This window comes from Oncorhynchus clarkii, chromosome 27 (assembly GCF_045791955.1).
Source record: "Oncorhynchus clarkii lewisi isolate Uvic-CL-2024 chromosome 27, UVic_Ocla_1.0, whole genome shotgun sequence".
In the NCBI taxonomy this organism is placed as follows: domain Eukaryota; kingdom Metazoa; phylum Chordata; class Actinopteri; order Salmoniformes; family Salmonidae; genus Oncorhynchus; species Oncorhynchus clarkii.
In genome coordinates this window covers 11,873,204-11,891,483 of record NC_092173.1, presented here as the reverse complement: position 1 = coordinate 11,891,483, position 18,280 = coordinate 11,873,204, and the positions used below count along the sequence as shown (strand labels likewise).

The 18,280-nt window shown below is 42.1% G+C and overlaps 1 protein-coding gene across 1 annotated transcript; it reads left to right on the top strand.

Annotated features, from left to right (window-relative positions):
* Window positions 1–298: 298 nt before the first annotated feature.
* Window positions 299–17,458, top strand: LOC139386398 (thymus-specific serine protease-like). The gene is made up of 19 exons (XM_071131967.1): window positions 299–530; window positions 1,045–1,213; window positions 1,866–1,954; window positions 2,110–2,234; window positions 2,345–2,393; window positions 2,554–2,618; window positions 3,901–3,971; window positions 4,125–4,196; window positions 4,273–4,423; window positions 7,952–8,051; window positions 8,272–8,401; window positions 8,732–8,855; window positions 8,982–9,059; window positions 9,259–9,306; window positions 9,436–9,720; window positions 13,352–13,493; window positions 14,854–15,033; window positions 15,593–15,747; window positions 16,055–17,458. The coding sequence occupies exons 1-19, from the start codon at window positions 497–499 to the stop codon at window positions 16,112–16,114; spliced, it is 2,127 nt and encodes a 708-aa protein (XP_070988068.1). The 5' UTR covers window positions 299–496; the 3' UTR covers window positions 16,115–17,458.
* The last annotated feature ends 822 nt before the right edge of the window (window positions 17,459–18,280 follow it).

Here is an 18,280-nt window from a genome sequence, read left to right as displayed (position 1 = left end):
TGAACAGACAACACAGAGTTACACATGGAGTAAACAATTAACAAGTCAATAACACAGTAGAAAAAAGGGAGTCTATATACATTGTGTGCAGAAGGCATGAGGAGGTAGGCGAATAATTACAATTTTGCAGATTAACACAAATCTAGTATTTGTTCCGTTATTAAACTATTCCGTTAATAAGGGCTAGAAAAGCGACCCTATCCTTCCCCTTTGAATGCTGCCTTTGGACGATTCCTAGATGCTGTAGCTCAGAAATTGTACAAAACCAGCATACCAGCTAGTTTAGTGGAACAACTCTTGAGATTGTGTTCACAGAATGCGCTCTTTGCTCACAGTAATAGTAAATACCCTTATCTGCTTTCTATACCGTTGGTGCTTGTAGCTATAAGCGTTGAACAACACTACATTTTACTTGACAGCCAGCTAGTTGCGGCAAGTAGACCGACTGCGCCTTTCATTTGTTTCTTGCTCTCGAGTTTGATTTAGTCGAAGGGCTATGACATTCATTATCAGATCAGCTCTCGTGAAAAGTAAGTACATTATTGTGAGTTTTACGATGCAGTGCTTTGTCAGCTCTAAAACGTAGCTAAAGTTAGCCAAATATGCATTTTGTAGGTCGCATCCGTTCAACTAACGTTAGCTACTTAGCAAGCTCCAGTACTAGCAAACTTAGGTTAGGAAGTAGCAAACGTAATTGGTTAACACAATAGAATAATTCGAGACTCGGACCAGAGCCTATAGCCTGCTAGGTAACTTTATTTTTTTACATAGATGTCAACACTTAGCTAGCTGGCTAAGTAACGTTAGCTAGCTAATTACCTCCAGCTAGTATAAACCGTGTTTGGTTAGCATCTTGGCTAACTAGGTGAAAGGTGACTACTATGTAACTATTCTGTATAAGAGTGGATAGCAAGGTGGTTTAGGTCTAAACCGTGCAACTGACTATTAGCGGAAATGTGTTGCGCTCATTCAATATGAATTTGGTTTTGTTGTAATTCATTGTTATTCAATCACCCTCCCTCTCATTTCGGTGCTGATCATCAGACAGGAGTTTATGGCTTCCAGGTCTCAGTGCTGTAAGGGCCATATCCTCTCCGGGGGGCCCCACTCCTCCTTTTACCACCCTGTCTGTCAGTCAACCTGCCACTGCTGTCACTCACATAGAGCTGCACCGGCCAGAGAAACGCAATGCCATGAACAAAGCCTTCTGGAGGTAACACCTGTCCCAAACCAGTGGTGGAAAAATAACCCAATTATCATACTAAAAAAGTAAAAGTACCTTTATAGAAAATTACTCAAGTAAAAGTCACCTAGTAAAATGTTGGTTTCAAATATTTAATTATTAAAAGTAAAAGTATAAATCATTGCCAACCAGATGGAACCATTTTCTTGTTTTTTATTTGTTTATGGACAGCCAGGGGATCACTCCAACACTCAGACATCATTTACAAACTAAGAATGTGTGTTTAGTGAGTCCACCAGATCAGAGGCAGTAGGGATGACCATGGTGTTCTGTTGAGAAGTGTATTCATTGGACCATTTTCCTGTCCTAAGCATTCAAAATGTAACGAGTACTTTTGGGTGTCAAGGAAAATGTATGGAGTAAACATGTAAGTAGTAAAGTACAAATACCCCAAAAAACTACTTAAGTTGTACATTAAAGTATTTTTACTTAAGTACTTTACACCACTGGCCCAAACACTACTTGAACACAGCTGAAACTTTCCCGCCTTTCTAATTGTACTTGTAACTCAGCACAACAGCACTGTGTTCCCTTATGAATTCATGTGCATCCTATGTTTCTTTGAAAAAATATATGTTCTTCTTTTAACCCTGTCTTCCACCATACATCCATCCTCTTTCAGAGAAATGGTGGAGTGCTTTACACAGATAGCTGAGGACCCAGATTGCCGGGTGGTTGTCGTCTCCGGTGCAGGAGAAGTCTTCACAGCTGGTAAGAGAATTATGTTTCCCAAAAGCTTACAATTGTCTCAGGTTGAACTGAGTGCTGCTTATCAATAGGCTGTGCCAACAGTATACCAAACATAGCAATATACCAGTAATAAGACCGGTATACTGTAACCTCTGTCGCAATTTGACTGTGTGTAGGCATCGACTTGATGGACATGGCCAGTGAAGTCTTGCAGCCTGAAGGGGACGACATGGCCAGGACTTCCTGGAACATGCGACGCATCATCGCCAAGTACCAGGAAACCTTCAGCGTCATTGAAAGGGTCTGTATATGAACTTGTGAAGTACTTACTCCTGCACAATAGGTTAGGGGTTGATAGTGAACAAGTAAGACAATGCATTCTCTTTCCCACCACCTCCTTTCTACTTGTAGTGTCCAAAGCCAGTGGTTGTGGCAGTGCAGGGAGCTTGTGTTGGAGGAGGTGAGTTTTGGTGGTATATTACTGATTTGCTTGTGACCGTGAGGCCTTGCAAAGCTTTCATATATTATTTACAAAATGTGACTGTTTCTTCTCCGGTGAAGGTGTTCTGTAATACAGCTGTAATGGCTTGTCATGTTATAACATGTACGTGTCCTGTTAGGAGTGGATCTGATCACAGCCTGTGATATCCGTCTCTGCACTCAAGATGCCTGGTTTCAGGTGAAGGTAAGTGGGCTTAACTACATCTCCTCAGCCCCAATGACCGTCTCCATGAGGACCAAGGTCCAGGGGACATCTACAGGTCTTTGCAGACTTTACGTCAGATTCAGCCTTTTTACGATTATCACGTCACACTGCGATCAACCTGGCCAGATTGTACAATTTGCTTCAGTTCTGTCATCACATTCTGCGATTGGTTTGCGAGGCTCCGTCAGCCGACGTAGGATACATCAACTGCAGCGGTGTATTTCATCTGCGCATGTGCCAGCACTGCAAGCCTCACTATGCTTATGCCCGAGTGAAGTGAGTTTTGAAAAACTAAAAGTATTCATCTTAAAATAGCTTTCACACACAAACTTCATATGTCAAACTCACAATCAAATAAGCTTCCCCAAAATAACATGGTCGCTGTGGTAAAGCGCTTATTTTGATTGGCCCTTTTGAGCATTTATCAAAATCCAATCAGGTAGCCTGATATCAGATGTCATGTTAACAAGGTTATTATGGGAATCTCTCTTCTTGCACTGCATGAAAACGTTTAAATCAAACTATTATATGAATCTGACTATTCACTATTGTATTATTTTGTGTGCATACTCAGTGCCGGCCGTGTTCCTATGGGTCAGTCACCAGGATCGGCTCGTAACATCAGCCACACTACACGATAAAGGCCCAAAAATGTGGACACTGCCAGAACTTTGTCGAAGACTACGACCGCACGTATTGGTACTTAATCGGCAGACCTAGACCCTGTTACGCTCAACGAGCCAAGACGTAGTGGTACTGAACCAGCAGACCTAGACCCTGTCACACTGAACGAGCCAAGACGTAGTGGTACTGAACCTGCAAACCTAGACCCTGTCACACTGAACGAGCCAAGACGTAGTGGTACTTAACCAGCAGACCTAGACCCTGTCACACTGAACGAGCCAAGACGTAGTGGTACTGAACCAGCAGACCTAGACCCTGTCACACTGAACGAGCCAAGACGTAGTGGTACTGAATCTGCAGACCTAGACCCTGTCACACTCAACGAGCCAAGATGTCCAACGATCATTTATGACCTAAGAATTTGCCCACGACGTGGACATTTTGTCTGGGATGGCAAAATCGTGGCATAAGACAGCTGAAATCGTGCCGTCTACAAAGGCCGTAACTGGTATCTGTTGTCTGTAGCATCCACCAGGTGGACTCTCATAGTGGAGAAAAGACAGAATGATAAGAAAAATATACTTGTTAAATCTGCTTTGTATCTCTGAGTCATGTGAAAGGTCTGCCTTTCTTACAGGAAGTAGATATTGGCCTAGCAGCTGACGTTGGAACTCTGCAGCGCCTACCTAAAGTCATTGGGAGCCGGAGGTAAGAGCAAGCATTTGATATGCGTTCATTACACCGTAATGCTGCGTTGTAGTCCCTCTGCTTGCATTCATAAACCAAGAAACACTGAGTGCTTCCCTGTATTGTTCTGAAGAGAGATCCCTTATCATATGTATCATCTTCTTTCCTCTCCAGCCTGGTGAATGAGTTGGCTCTGACAGCGAGGAAGATGTACGCCGATGAGGCCAAGGAAAGTGGATTAGTCAGGTATGAAAACAACGTGTGCGTGCGTGTATTTGTTGTGTATGTGTGTTAGGTACTCATACACTCTTTTCCTGTGTAGCCGTGTATTTCCGGACAAGGAGGCGATGTTGGCTGGCGCTCTTGAGATGGCAGGGGAGATAGCAGGCCGCAGCCCTGTGGCTGTCCAGGGAACCAAGGTCAACCTGATCTACTCCAGAGACCACAGTGTGGCAGAGGGCCTGAACTACATGGTGAGGCTCAGTACTTACAAGGATGCTCACAACACCACACACGTCACTGTGGCAACAACATAGGCTATCAAGAACACAACCCAGTACAGATAACCATGTCTCTTAAACAAGCGTAGCGTTCTGATAAGGTGGGTGGGATTTTTAAAAAGTAGATGTCATTGGAAGTCCAAAATCTGAAATATCTGAAAAAACAAAAAAAGTTAGAATGAATTACACAATGAGGCTGAGAGTTCAGTCTGTCTCTCTCCTGTCTTCAGGCAACGTGGAACATGAGCATGCTGCAGACGGAGGATGTCATGAAGTCAGCTGCAGCCTCCATGGAGAAGAAGAGTCCTAAAACAATAACTTTCTCCAAGCTCTGAACCTGAGGAGCAGAAACAGGCTGAAGTGCAGCTTTTCTTAGGCGAGGGGGAATGGATGGAGGGGATTATCTACTGAACTAGTGGATACAATTTGTATGTCTCTGCGTCCAGTATTAAGGAAGTTTGAGGTAGTTTTGGGCGTTAGCGATAGCTTACATTAACGTTAGTGCTGGAAGTCTTTGCTGTACCCGAACACTTCCAGTGTTTGCGCTCTAGCATGCTCGCTGTACCCGAAGACTTCCAGTCTTTGCACTAAGCTAGTTAACAATTGGCTCGCAAATCTACCTCGTAGCTTCCTTCATACTGGACGCAGAGACATGCAAATAGTATCCACGAGTTCATCTGGGTCGGTTGATAAATGCCAAAATGACCAACTATCCATTTCAGCTAATATGAAAAGGACTTATTTCGCCTCCTGACTCCAGCAGATGCATATGTTTGTGTGTTGGTGCCTTGTTGTCTGTCAGAATCACCCAAAGCAGAGCTGTCTGTAAACTAAAGAGTTAGGGGCCTCTCTCTTGCTAGCTCCGCATGCAGGATTCAGGTTGGGTACTCTATCAACCAGCCTCACACTTTTGTAAATCTATAAAAATGATTGCATCATAAAACCTTTTTTAATGATTTTTTTTGTAAAAGATGAACTGAGCCTAAGGGCCCTGTTTCAACATGTTAAGTGTTTGTGCTGAGTTTTATGCTTTGTGCATACAATTCAATACCTAAATGTGAAGTGTATGCATCTTTTCACCAAGCCAATGCTCATAGTGTCGTTTTAGTTTGGACCACTGCCACCGTTGGAGGAGATATGCCTATTGCCCAGACTCACTTGCTGCGTCTTGATTACGCTCAACTCGCGACTTGTTTACTATAAATATGCACAGTGGGCAATCAGGGAAGCCCGGGGTGGACTAAAAACGTTGGTCACGCCATAAAAGCAGGCGTTCTCCTCGCATTAAGAAGGCAAGGTTGTCCGACCATTGTGTAGACCTATATCAGTAAAGAGGTCGTAGTTGGAGGCCTGAAGATGCTTCTGTCTCCCATCCGTTGTATCATCCTTCTTCTCCTTGTGAACTTCGTCTATTCTGGTACGTTAACGATCCATAATGAACTGATCATTTAAAAAAAATACTCAAATGATAAAATAAGGTAGGGCAGAGTTGGGTCGGTTGAGCCACCCTTGTTCCTAGGAAACGATACACAAAATGTATAATTTGACCAAATATTTAGTAAGAGGTGATTTCTGAAGGAAGAAAACGCATGGTAAAAAAGTGGTAAACAAGTTGCGTTCAAAAACAGTTTTTCACCAAGTTAATTTAATGTGTTAGAGGTATCATGATGCTTGTAATGAAACAGAAGTAGATCATTTTAATATTGTCCTATACATCATTGGGGTTTCTAAGCTCCTATATGAGGTTTTATACCTAGCATGAAAGTACATCCATGTGTGTGAGCTGATATAATATACACGTTGATCATATATCATTAAAATGCACAGGCCTATAGTTTTAATTATTGAGGTGAATCCATAAAATTGTGGTATTCAGAGAAACGAAATTGGATAATCTAGAAGCTATATTTAGATAGTTATGTGAAATTGTCTGCTTAAGAATTGAGCACATATATAAAAGTTTATTCTGTTCTTAAGTGTCTTAACTAATACATGGTTTATTAACACTAAGTATGTTTTGAATTATAATAAAACCCATGAAAAATAAAATAAACATGGGCTTGGCTGTCGGGTATGAATTAGACTGATAAGGTTGTGGCAGAGGGTTTTAACTTATCAGCAAAAGCCATGTGCTGAGACCATCAGGAATAAATACAAAATTGTATCCAATCCAAAAAGGTATGTGACACGTTTAGATAGCCCTTTTTGTAGAACGAAATGTGAGAGATAATTGTAGAAATTGTTAAGGAGTTGCATATGCGCACATTCAGATGTTCAAGTCTAAGGAGGCTCTCGTGGTTTGACCAACAAATACGTGCGTAATTTATGTCCATATGTGACTTTACGCGCAACTACAAACGATTGAACTTCTCGTATTATCTCTATATTTGCCGTTCCTGTCGTTCTTGCTGTGCACAGTGCATTGGATTTCATATCACATTTGACATTTCATAGGACGAGTTCTGAGGAAGATCAAGGAGCACGTGCGTAAAATCCAGTATGAGAAAGCGAAGAAGAATGTGCTGATGAGCGCAGTCAACGGGCATAAGCCCATGAGCGAAGTGAGAGACGGGAAAATTCACCAACCCCTGGACCACTTCGACAGTCAAAACGATGAAACATTTCCTCAGGTGACCCACCACCTACCTATACGTGCACCTACAGTGAGGTCCAAATGTATTTTTGGTTGTTTTGGCTCTGTACTCCAGCACTTTGTATTTTAAATGATACAATGACTATGAGGTCAAAGTGCAGACTGTCAGCTTTAATGTGAAGGTATTTTCATCCATATAGGGTGACAGCACTTTTTGTACATAGTCCCCCCATTTAGGGCACCAAAAGTATTAGGACAAATTCACTTATGTGTATTGGACTATTCAAAAGTGTAGTATTTGATGCCATATTCCTAGCGCGCAATGACTACAGCTTGTGACTACAAACTTGTTGGATGCATTTGCATTTTTGATTTGGTTGTGTTTCAGAGAATTTTGTGCCAAATAGAAATTAATGGTAAATAATGTATTGTGTCATTTTGGAATCACTTTTATTGTAAATGTTTAGAAATGAATGTCTACATTTTTGTGGATGCTACCATGATTATGGATAATCCTGAATGAATCATGAATAACAAAACAAACTGCAAATGCTTCCAACATGTTGGAAGAGTCACAAGCTTGATGTGGTCATTGTGTGCTAGGAATATGGGACCAAATTCTAAACTTTTGACTACTTTAATACACATGTAAGTGAATTTGTCCAAATACTTTTGTTCCCTAAAATGGGGGATGTGCTGTGATTACACTCAAATGTATATACCACTGACAGTGCACTTTAACCTCAGTCATTCTATAATTCCAAAGTACTGGAGTACAGAACCAAAACAACAACACATTAGTTGCTGTCCAAACACTTTTGTACCTCATTGTGTACAGGTTATTTGCAGCCCCCCCGCCCTCTTGTTCTCTTGCTTCCCTTCCGTCTCTCACCCTCTCTCTCTTTCAGAGGTTTTTCGTGAATGAAGCCTATTGGGAGCGTCCTCATGGCCCAGTGTTCCTGTTCATCGGAGGGGAGGGCCCCATCTCTGAGTTCAATGTGCTGGCAGGTACACACAAAGTTCCCTCGTCACGCTCTTAAGTAATATGAAAAGAAAATGGAAATGCATTGACACGATAAGTTAGGCTTACATAGGTGTTATGAATTTGATACTTGTCATTAGTTACAAGTCAATGCCTGTTCTTTGGATGTTGTGTTGTTGATACCTCAACCAACTCTTAACCTCCCTCTATTTTTCCTCTCCGCTCCTGCTTTGTGTGTATCTGTAGGCCACCATGTGGACATGGCTGAGGAGCACGGTGCTCTGCTTGTGGCCCTGGAGCATCGTTTCTATGGCGAGAGCATCAACAAAGATGGCCTGGAGACTGATAACCTGGGAGACCTGTCCAGCCAGCAGGCGTGAGTACTGGTGGGAGGAGGGAGTCAATGTGATGACGTTGAATCAATGTTGAAAATGGATTGGATTTGCAAAAAGTCATCAACGTGAGGGTATTTTGTATTTTTTTCACCCAACTTTGAACCTACATCTAATGGCATGGTAACATTTTTGGTTGATTTCATGTTGAATTCACATTAGTTGACAACTCAACCAAATGTAAATCAAAACTAGACGTTGAACTGATGTCTGTGCCCAGTGGGTTGCTATTTGACAAAGGCAGAGAGCTTTTGAGTGGGCTTGAATTGGGCAGAGATTGAATTGCATTTTCTCTGCCATCTCTTGGTTTCCAGTCTTGCCGACGTCGCAGAATTCCATCAATACATCAGCGATCGCTTTGACCTCTCTGACAAGAATACCTGGATCAGCTTTGGAGGTTCCTATGCTGGGGCCTTGTCTGCCTGGCTCAGGGGAAAGGTACAGTAGAGAGAACAACACTGTCTATATTTATACTTAGGACTGGACAGCAGTGTTACTGTATGCTGGTCTACTCTATTCCATGGTAATAATAGTAAATCATGTTCTCTGTTCCTGCTCTTCCAGTTCCCTCACCTGGTCTACGGTGCTGTGGCCTCCTCTGCTCCTGTCAAAGCCAAACTGGACTTCTCCACCTTCAACAAAGTAAAGATCTCATCATTAGTATTCATTTTAGTAGTAGTAGTAGTAGTAGTGGTAGTGGTGGTAGTTGTAGTAGTGGTGGTAGTTGTAGTAGGCAAACTAGTAACTGTGGCACTATTTATAGTGTTAATAGCATGGTAGATGTTATGTTCAGCTGTATGGACAAAGGTGAAAAAAAAACCCTGGTGTTACTCTCTTCCAGGTGGTGGGTCTGAGCCTTGCGGACGAGGACGTTGGAGGTTCAGATAAGGTTTGACAACATTTACAGTAGATGTGGGCGCTTGAAATCATGTGTTGGAGTTTCTGACTGTATGAGTCTCCTACTGTGGGATTTGACTTTCTCTGTCACTGTCTCTCTCTCTCTCTCTCTCTCCTCCAGTGTGTGGGGGACATCTGGGAGGCATTTGCTGCCGTGGAGGCCGCCCTGTTTGCAGGAAATGCCACTGAGGTGGGGAAGGACTTTGGGTGCTGTGAGATCCCTGAGGATCTGGAGGACCAGATCGAGGTCATGCAGAGCCTGGCCGACATCGTCATGGGAACCGTGGAGTACAACGAGGAGGGGGGAATCCTGACTATTGAGGAGATCTGTAAAATAATGACCAATGAGACAGAGACCTACGATTCGGAGACTGAGGCATACGACCGGCTGATCAAGCTGGTGCAGGTATGAGGTGTATTTTGTGTGTGTGTGTGTGTACACACACACACACGCACACACACATAAAATGACAATTCATTGATTAACCAGCAGAGGGCTGTATTGATCTACAGTTGTGCATCCCCTTGCCTTGACTGATCTAATCAAATTGTATTTGTTAAATGCACCGAATACAACAGGTGTAGTAGACCGTACAGTGAAATTCTTACTTACAAGCCCCTCACCAAAAATGCAGTTAAAACCTGTTGAGTGTAGGGGGCAGTATTTTGATGTTTGGATGAAAAACGTACCCAAATGAAACTGCCTATTTCTCAGGCCCATAAGATAGAATATGCATGTAATTGTCAGATTAGGATAGAAAACACTCTAAAGTTTCCAAAAATGTCAAAATATTGTTTGTGAGTGTAACAGAACTGATATTGCAACTAGGAAATCCAACTAGGATTTTATTTTGAAAGCTCCCTGTTCCATTGCATGCCTTCCCTCCATTTAAAGGGATATCAACCAGATTCCTTTCCCTATGGCTTCCACCTGGTGTGAACAGTCTTTAGACATAGTTTCAGCCTTTTATTCTGAAAAATGAGCAAGAACGATCACATAGCGTCAGTGGATGGCTGGGTGCCAGCAGAGTTTTGCATGTGCAACAGCTTGGAGCAGACATTTTGTCTCTCTCTCCTATTGAAAAAGCTACGGTCCGGTTGAAATATTATAGATTATTTATTGTAAAAACAACCTGACGATTGATTATAAAAAACGTTTGACATGTTTCTACGAACTTTACGGATACTATTTGGAATTTGGGTCTGCCCAGGCGTGACCGCGCGAGCCTGTGGATTACTGAACATAGAGCGCCAACCAAATGGAGGTATTTTGGATATAAAAATTATCTTTATGGAACAAAAGGAACATTTATTGTGTAACTGGGAGTCTCCTGAGTGCAAACATCTGAAGATAATCAAAGGTAAGCGATTAATTTTATTGCTTTTCTGACTTTCGTGACCAATCTACTTTGCTGCTAGCTGTTTGTAATGTTTTGTCTGCTGAGAGAGATGTCCTTATATAAACGCTTGGTTTGCTTTAGCTGTAAAGTTTTTTTTAAATCTGACACGCCAGGTGGATTAACAACAAGCTAAACTGTGTTTTGCTATATTGCACTTGTAATTTCATGAAAATTAAATATTTTTAGTAATTTAATTTGAATTTGGCGCTCTGCAATTCAGCGGATGTTGACGAAAATGATCCCGCTAACGGGATGGGTGCGCCAAGAAGTTTTAAAGAAATAGAGTTAAGAAAATATTTACTAAATAAAGTCAAAAATAAAAATTAACACAACAAAATTACATAACAATAACGAGGCTATATACAAGGGGTACCGGTACTGAGTCAGTTTGTGGGGGTACAGGGAGGCCATTTGATTAATTGTTCAGCTGTCTTATAGCTTGGGGGTAGAAGCTGTTAAGGAGCCTTTTGGACCCAGACTTGACGCTCCGGTACCACTTTCCGTGCGGTAGTAGAGAGAACTGTCTATGACTTGGGTGACTGGAGTCTTTGACAATCTTTTGGGCCTTCCTCTGACACCGCCTAGTGTACAGGTCCTCGATGGCAGGAAGCTTGGCCCTAGTGATGTATTGGCCAATACCCACTACCCTCTGTAGCACCTTACGGTCGGATGCTGAGCAGGTGCCATACTAGGCAGGTATGCAACCGGTCAGGATGCTCTCGATGGTGCAGCTGTAGAACTTTTTGAGGATCTGGGGACCCATGCCAAATCTTTTCAGTCTCCTGAGGGGGAAAAGCTGTTGTCGTGCCCTCTTCACAACTGTCTTGGTGTGTTTGGACCATGATAGTTTGTTGTTGATATGGAACTTGAAACTCTCGACCCGCTTCACTGCAGCCCCGTCAATGTTATTGGGGGCCTGTTCAGCCTTCCTTTTCCTGTAGTCCATGATCATCTCCTTTGTCTTGCTCACATTAAGGTAGTGGTTGTTGTCCTGGAGGCGAAAGAAAAGCACACCTTTTTAGGCGAGATGCTGGCTAGCGGAGTAGAACACTTGAAAAATGAAAGGAGAGCCGCACACTCTAGGGGCTCAGATACAGTCATTTAATAACCAACATTTCAACAGACAAGCTGTCTTCATCAGGGTATAATGACAAACACAGCAGGTCACTAGTTTATATAATGTCAAAGGACACACACAGGTGTCTGTAATCATGGCCAGGTGTGGCCTGATATCATTGGTTAATCTTCACATATCAAAATAACATACCAAAAACATGGATAGCATATGATCATAGATACAAGTTGGCTGCATAGGCCTACAGAGATTTACAACAGAAAAATCACAAGAATGGCTTCAAATCAAAGTCTACATTGAGACCAAAGGGAGCAAGGGTCTTTAAATTAAAGATCCAGGCAGCCTCTCGATTTAACAATAAATTGTCGAGTTCACCCCCTCTCCTATGGAGGGTGACAAGTTCGATGCTGATATAACGTAGGGACGAAATCGAGTGGTTTGCTTCCAAAAAGTGGGCCGCAACTGGGTAAGTCGAGTTTTTGCACCTAATGGTGCTACGATGCTCAGAGATTTGTACTTTTAATTTGCGCTTTGTTTTACCCACATAATTTTTACCACAAGGACAAGTTATAAAATAAATAACTGCCTTAGTGGAGCACGTAATAACACCTTTGATTGGGATCAGTTTCCCTGTTTGGGGGCGTTTGAAGGATCTACATTTATAAGTACCATTGCATTGAGCACAGCCATTACACTTGTAGTTTCCATCCAGTTAGGGGCACAAATAGATGTTGTGCAGGGATATCTTGGGGTGGTAAATCAGAGTTTATCAGTTCATCTCTGAGATTTCTGCCCCGCGAGAATAAGATCAAGGGGGGGTCTGAAAACACATTACCGATACTGTCATCAGATCTTAGAATGTGCCGATGTTTGTGAACAATTTCCTTCATTTGTTCAGAGCACTTTGAATAGCGGGTAGTTAGAACACAAGAATACTTCTTTTTGCGAGACTGTCCTTGAAAAAGATCATGTCTCGGTTTGTTTTGAATTTTCTCAATGGCGGTAACCATTTTTGTACCCCCTCTCATTGAATCTTCTTTGCGTCTCAGCCATATTTCTGTCGAAATCTGATTGTTTTTTGCAAATTGCAAGTGGTTGTTGTCCTGGCACCACACTGCCAGGTCTCTGACCTCCTCCCTATAGGCTGTCTCATCCTTGTCGGTGATCAAGCATACCACTGTTGTGTCGTCAGCAACCTTAACGATGGTGTTGGAGTCGTGTTTGGCCATGCAGTCGTGGGTGAACAAGGAGTACAGGAGGGGACTAAGCACGCTCCCCTGAGAGGCCCCGGTGTTGTGGATCAGGGTGGCTGATGTGTTGTTTCCTACCCTTACCACCTAGGGACGGCCCATCAGAAAGTCCAGGATCCAGTTGCAGAGGGAGGTGTTTAGTCCCAGGGTCCTAAGCTTACTGATGAGCTTCGTGGGACTATGGTGTTGAACGCTGTAGTCAACGAACAGCATTCTCAAATAAGTGTTCCTTTTGTCCAGGTGGGAAATGGCAGTGTGGAGCGTGATTGTAGAACAGTCAGGGAACACTGTTACTGTGTGTGTTTGTATTAGATCTACCGGGCCACAGGCGAGGAGCCCTGTCTGGATGCGTCCCACAAGCAAACCATCCAGGACCTGAGTGACACGAATCTGGACTCTGCCTACAATGGAGAGAGACAGTGGTACTACCAGACCTGCACCGAGTTCGGCTTCTGTGAGTACTGCTCCACCACACAACACTGTCACTCCTAGAGGAGATACATTGGGGTACGAAATTATTCACACCCTTGATAAAGATGAGCAATAATGACTGTATAAAATAAATCATTAAAATACTGAGCTACATTATATTGTATGCAAAAAATTGGGAAATTATTTTATACTAAAACTATTTTATACTAGAACAGCAAAGAGATTTTGTTTAATAAGTAATACATGTTTTTCTCTATAACAGTAGGAGTAAACATTATTTACACCCCTAAATATTCCTATAAAAAAAGTATTTGGTGTCAAAAGTTTAGTATTTGGTTGCATATTCCTAGCATGCAATGACTACATTAAGCTTGTGACTCTAAAAACATGTTGGAAGCATTTGCAGTTTGTTTTGGTTGTGTTTCAGATTATTTTGTGCCCAATAGAAATGAATGGTACATAATGTATTTTGTCATTTTGGAGTCACTTTATTATAAATCAGAATAGATAATAAGAATGTTTCGAAACACTTCTACAGTAATGTGGATGCTACCATGGTTACGGATAATTCTGAATGAATCGTGAATAATGATGAGTAAGAATGTTACAGAGGGTCAAAGATCATACCCCCAAGACATGCTAACCTCACACCATTCCCAATAACAGGGGAGGTTAGCATGTCTTGGGGGTATGATCTTTGACCCTCTGTAACATTCTTACTCATTATTCTCGATTCATTCAGAATTATCTGTAACCATGGTAGCATCCAGATTACTGTCGAAGTTTAGGAATATGGGACCAAATACTAACCTTTTGACTATTTAATTTATAAGAATCTTTAGGGGTGTGAATATTTTTGACCACTCCCTTTGAGAAAAAAATGACTTTTTAAACATCTTTCTCTGAGCAATAGCATTAGTATAAATATATATAATTTCCCATTTTTTTGAGTATACAATGTAGCTCAGTATTTGAATAATTTATTTTATACAGCTATTATTGCTCCTCTTTATCAAGGGTGTCAATAATTTCGGGCCCCACTGTACATTTACCAAGCTTACGTCCCCACGTAGAAGCAAGGTATTTGTTTCAATCAGTGAGTTGAGTGCTCACAGCACTGGAGGGTAATTAAAACAAAAAACAGTCCAGACTCCAGACTTCATTTCCCCCTAAGCAGCACATTCATAAGCCCAGTGCATTAACACTAGCTGTGCAAAGCTCCCACTCTTTGGTACAGTATCACTCATTATAGGATCTGTTTTACAATATGCCCATAGCCACCCAGCTGTATCTCACATTACAGAAATACAACTACACATCATAATTCAATAGAAATGTATTGTTTTTCTATGGCTTACCTCATCATTGTTTGGTTATGACAGTCCAGACGTGTGAGGACGCCAGCTGTCCCTTCTCCCGCATGCTGACCCTGCAGGCTCAGACCGACCTGTGTCCTGAGGTGTTCAACATCCCCCAGCACAGTCTGCCCGGACACATCGCCTTCACCAACAAGTACTATGGAGGAGACCACCCCGACACCGACAGGGTGCTCTATGTCAACGGTGAGCAGAGACTTCACAGATAGATACAGTAGATAGGCGATGCCTAGTCAGCTGCACAACTGAATGCATTCAGCCGAAATGTGTCTTCCGCGTTTAACCCAACCAGGTGCTGGGGGGGGGGGGGGGGGGGGGGGGGTTATTGGCGCCCGGGGAGCAGTTGTTGTTCGAAGGCAGAACGGCTTGGGGATCCGAACCAAGCGACCTTTCGGTTACTGGCCCAACCACCGGATAGATGAATGGATCGATCGATAGATAGTCGGAGGTTTAAACCATTACCTCTCATTACATCATAGTGTAATTTAAACCCACTGGCAGTGAATCAATGTGCTGTGTCTATGTGAGTGATTGTGTGACAGCAGAGGTGGTTGGTGGGAGGAGGACAGGCTCAAAGTAATGGCTGGAATGGAATCAATGGAATGGTATCAAACATATGGAAACCACATGATTGACCAGCCATTACAATGAGCCCATCCTCCTGTAACTCCTCCCACCAACCTCCTCTGTGTGACAGTCAGTATATGACCTGTCCCTCTGGTCTGTGACCTGTGACCTCTGTCAGGTGACATTGACCCCTGGCGTGAGCTCAGCGTTCTGGAAGAGGACTTGGACAAGGAGGACAAAGATATGGCCATCCTCATCAAGGGCACCTCCCACTGTGCCGACATGAACCCCGGCGGCGCTGCAGACCGCCCCGCCCTGAAGCAGGCCCGCAAAGTACGGCACACGGCAGGCTAGACAACACTAAGTTGATGTAACTGAGAGAGACACTGACTGTGAGCTTTGGTGGCACATGAAGAGTAATGTGTGTTTCAGAACTGTATGTCTCAATTGAACACTTTGGGCCGGTTTCCCAGAAACAAAAAAAGCATGGTCAATGGTCAATAGCTTGTTAGTCCAAGACTAAACTAAATCTGTGTCCAGGAAACTGCCCCATTGTCTATCTCTTATGTCATTAGTGAATATTATTTTTAAACTTCTCTTCCCCTCATCCTGATCTGTCTTTTTTCTCTCTGGTTGTCAGGCCATTGAGAGGAAAGTTGCCAAGTGGCTGAAGGAAGCTGCCTGGAAGCTTGTGGGCTGATGGACCCAACGACAGGTTACCTGATCATCTGACCTTCCTGACCATCACTCAGCCAATCAAACTTTGGGCAGTGAATCACATGGTGCTGTGGACTGAGCCCCTCTTCATGTTTCTCCCCATGGGTCAGGTCCTCTAAGGTGGTGTTCTTCTGGTTTTTTTTCTAACATTCTTCTAGTGTTTTCCTATTGTTTTTCCTATGGTTTTTCCTGGTGTTTTCCTAACATTTTTCTAGTGTTTTTCCTATGGTTTTTCCTGGTGTTTTCCTAATGTTTTTCTAGTGTTTTTCCTATGGTTTTTTCTGGTGTTTTCCTAATGTTTTTCTAGTGTTTCTCCTATGGTCTTTCCTGGTGTTTTCCTAATGTTTTTCTAGTGTTTCTCCTATGGTTTTCCTGGTGTTTTCCTAATGTTTTTCTAGTGTTTTTCCTATGGTCTTTCCTGGTGTTTTCCTAATGTTTTTCTAGTGTTTTTCCTATGGTCTTTCCTGGTGTTTTCCTAATGTTTTTCTAGTGTTTTTCCTATGGTCTTTCCTGGTGTTTTCCTAATGTTTTTCTAGTGTTTTTCCTATGGTCTTTCCTGGTGTTTTCCTAATGTTTTTCTAGTGTTTTTCCTATGGTCTTTCCTGGTGTTTTCCTAATGTTTTTCTAGTGTTTTTCCTATGGTTTTTCCTGGTGTTTTCCTAATGTTTTTCTAGTGTTTTTCCTATGGTTTTTCCTGGTGTTTTACTAATGTTTTTCTAGTGTTTCTCCTATGGTTTTTCCTGGTGTTTTACTAATGTTTTTCTAGTGTTTCTCCTATGGTTTTTCCTGGTGTTTTCCTATTGTTTTAACTGGTGTTTTTCCTGGTGTTTCCCTAACGTTTTTCTAGTGTTTTTCTAACGTTATTCTAGTTTTTACTTTTGTGGTTTTCTAACATTTCTCTAACGTTTTGTATTTTTCCTAACGTTTTTATAGTGTTTTTCTAACGTTTTCATAGTGTTTATTGAACGTTTTTATAGCGTGCCTGAATTTACTCCAGTATATAAGTTATAGATTTATATTTTAACAGACAGTTTTAGTAATTTAGGGAAACACAGTATTTAAGTTTCCTAACTACGCACTGGTAGCGTATAGCTAACCAGATAGTCTCAGTATAAGACGACTTTAACATCATGGAGTGTTCTAAGGTTTACAGACTGTTCACACATTTTCTTGGTCTGGATTCAGTGAAGTTATCTCAGACAAAACATTATCTGAATGTGTGCTGGATTGCTTTGTAGCGTGTGTGGATCTTTTTTAGGAGGAGTTAATTTGATTTAATCCTGCGAGTTGGAAAAGTATCATCAATAAAACTTTGCTGATAATCTGGTGTCTGTTTTCTGTGGATTGTGGGATATTGTTGTTGACTGAAATTCATTTTAAGAGATATTTTACCGCCAAACTATTTTTTGTATTTTGTTTATTAGCCCACTGTTACTAAGATCCCAGAAGAATGTGCATGGCAGCAGTCGAGTTTCAGTATAGAGCAAAAACTGTGATGATGATGCAAATTATATTCAAATGACTAAATATGCTAAGAAAGTTGACTAAAATATCACCTTTTTTAACTGTTTAAATCTTTAATCTCAGCAGGGGGCGCCAATGCTATACACATATATCCAGTCAATGGCACATTTCCAGTTTATAAAACTCTGAAGACTGTTGTGTGTTTGAGTTTGTTTACATGCATGTTTGTGGTGGTCTTCATGAATACATTAACATAAACAATATATGTGCCAGCATATTGAGGTATTTAGCACCATGTGTGTCTTTGTGTATGTTTAATTATCTTTGCACTTTGAGTGTGTGGGTGTCTGATCTGTTTGTGTGTGTCATCCGTGCATGCAAAATAGTGTGTGTGTGTGTTATTTTTTGTGTGCATCGTTGAGTTGGTGCAGATACTGTGTGTGTTTGTGAGTTACGAGAGAGGTGAGCAAGAGCCAGTTGTCCCAAGGCCATCTGTTACCCCGTGGGGTGGAGGGGTGGTGATGGTCCTGCTGCTCAGGCCTGCCCCTCGCTGATTGATGATCTCCACTCCCCCGGATTCGACCAGGTCACGACCTCCCACTACTGACCACCCTACAGAGAGAGCTCAATCACACACACAACGCACACACAACTCCTGTTAGTGATAATAAACTACAGTTTATTT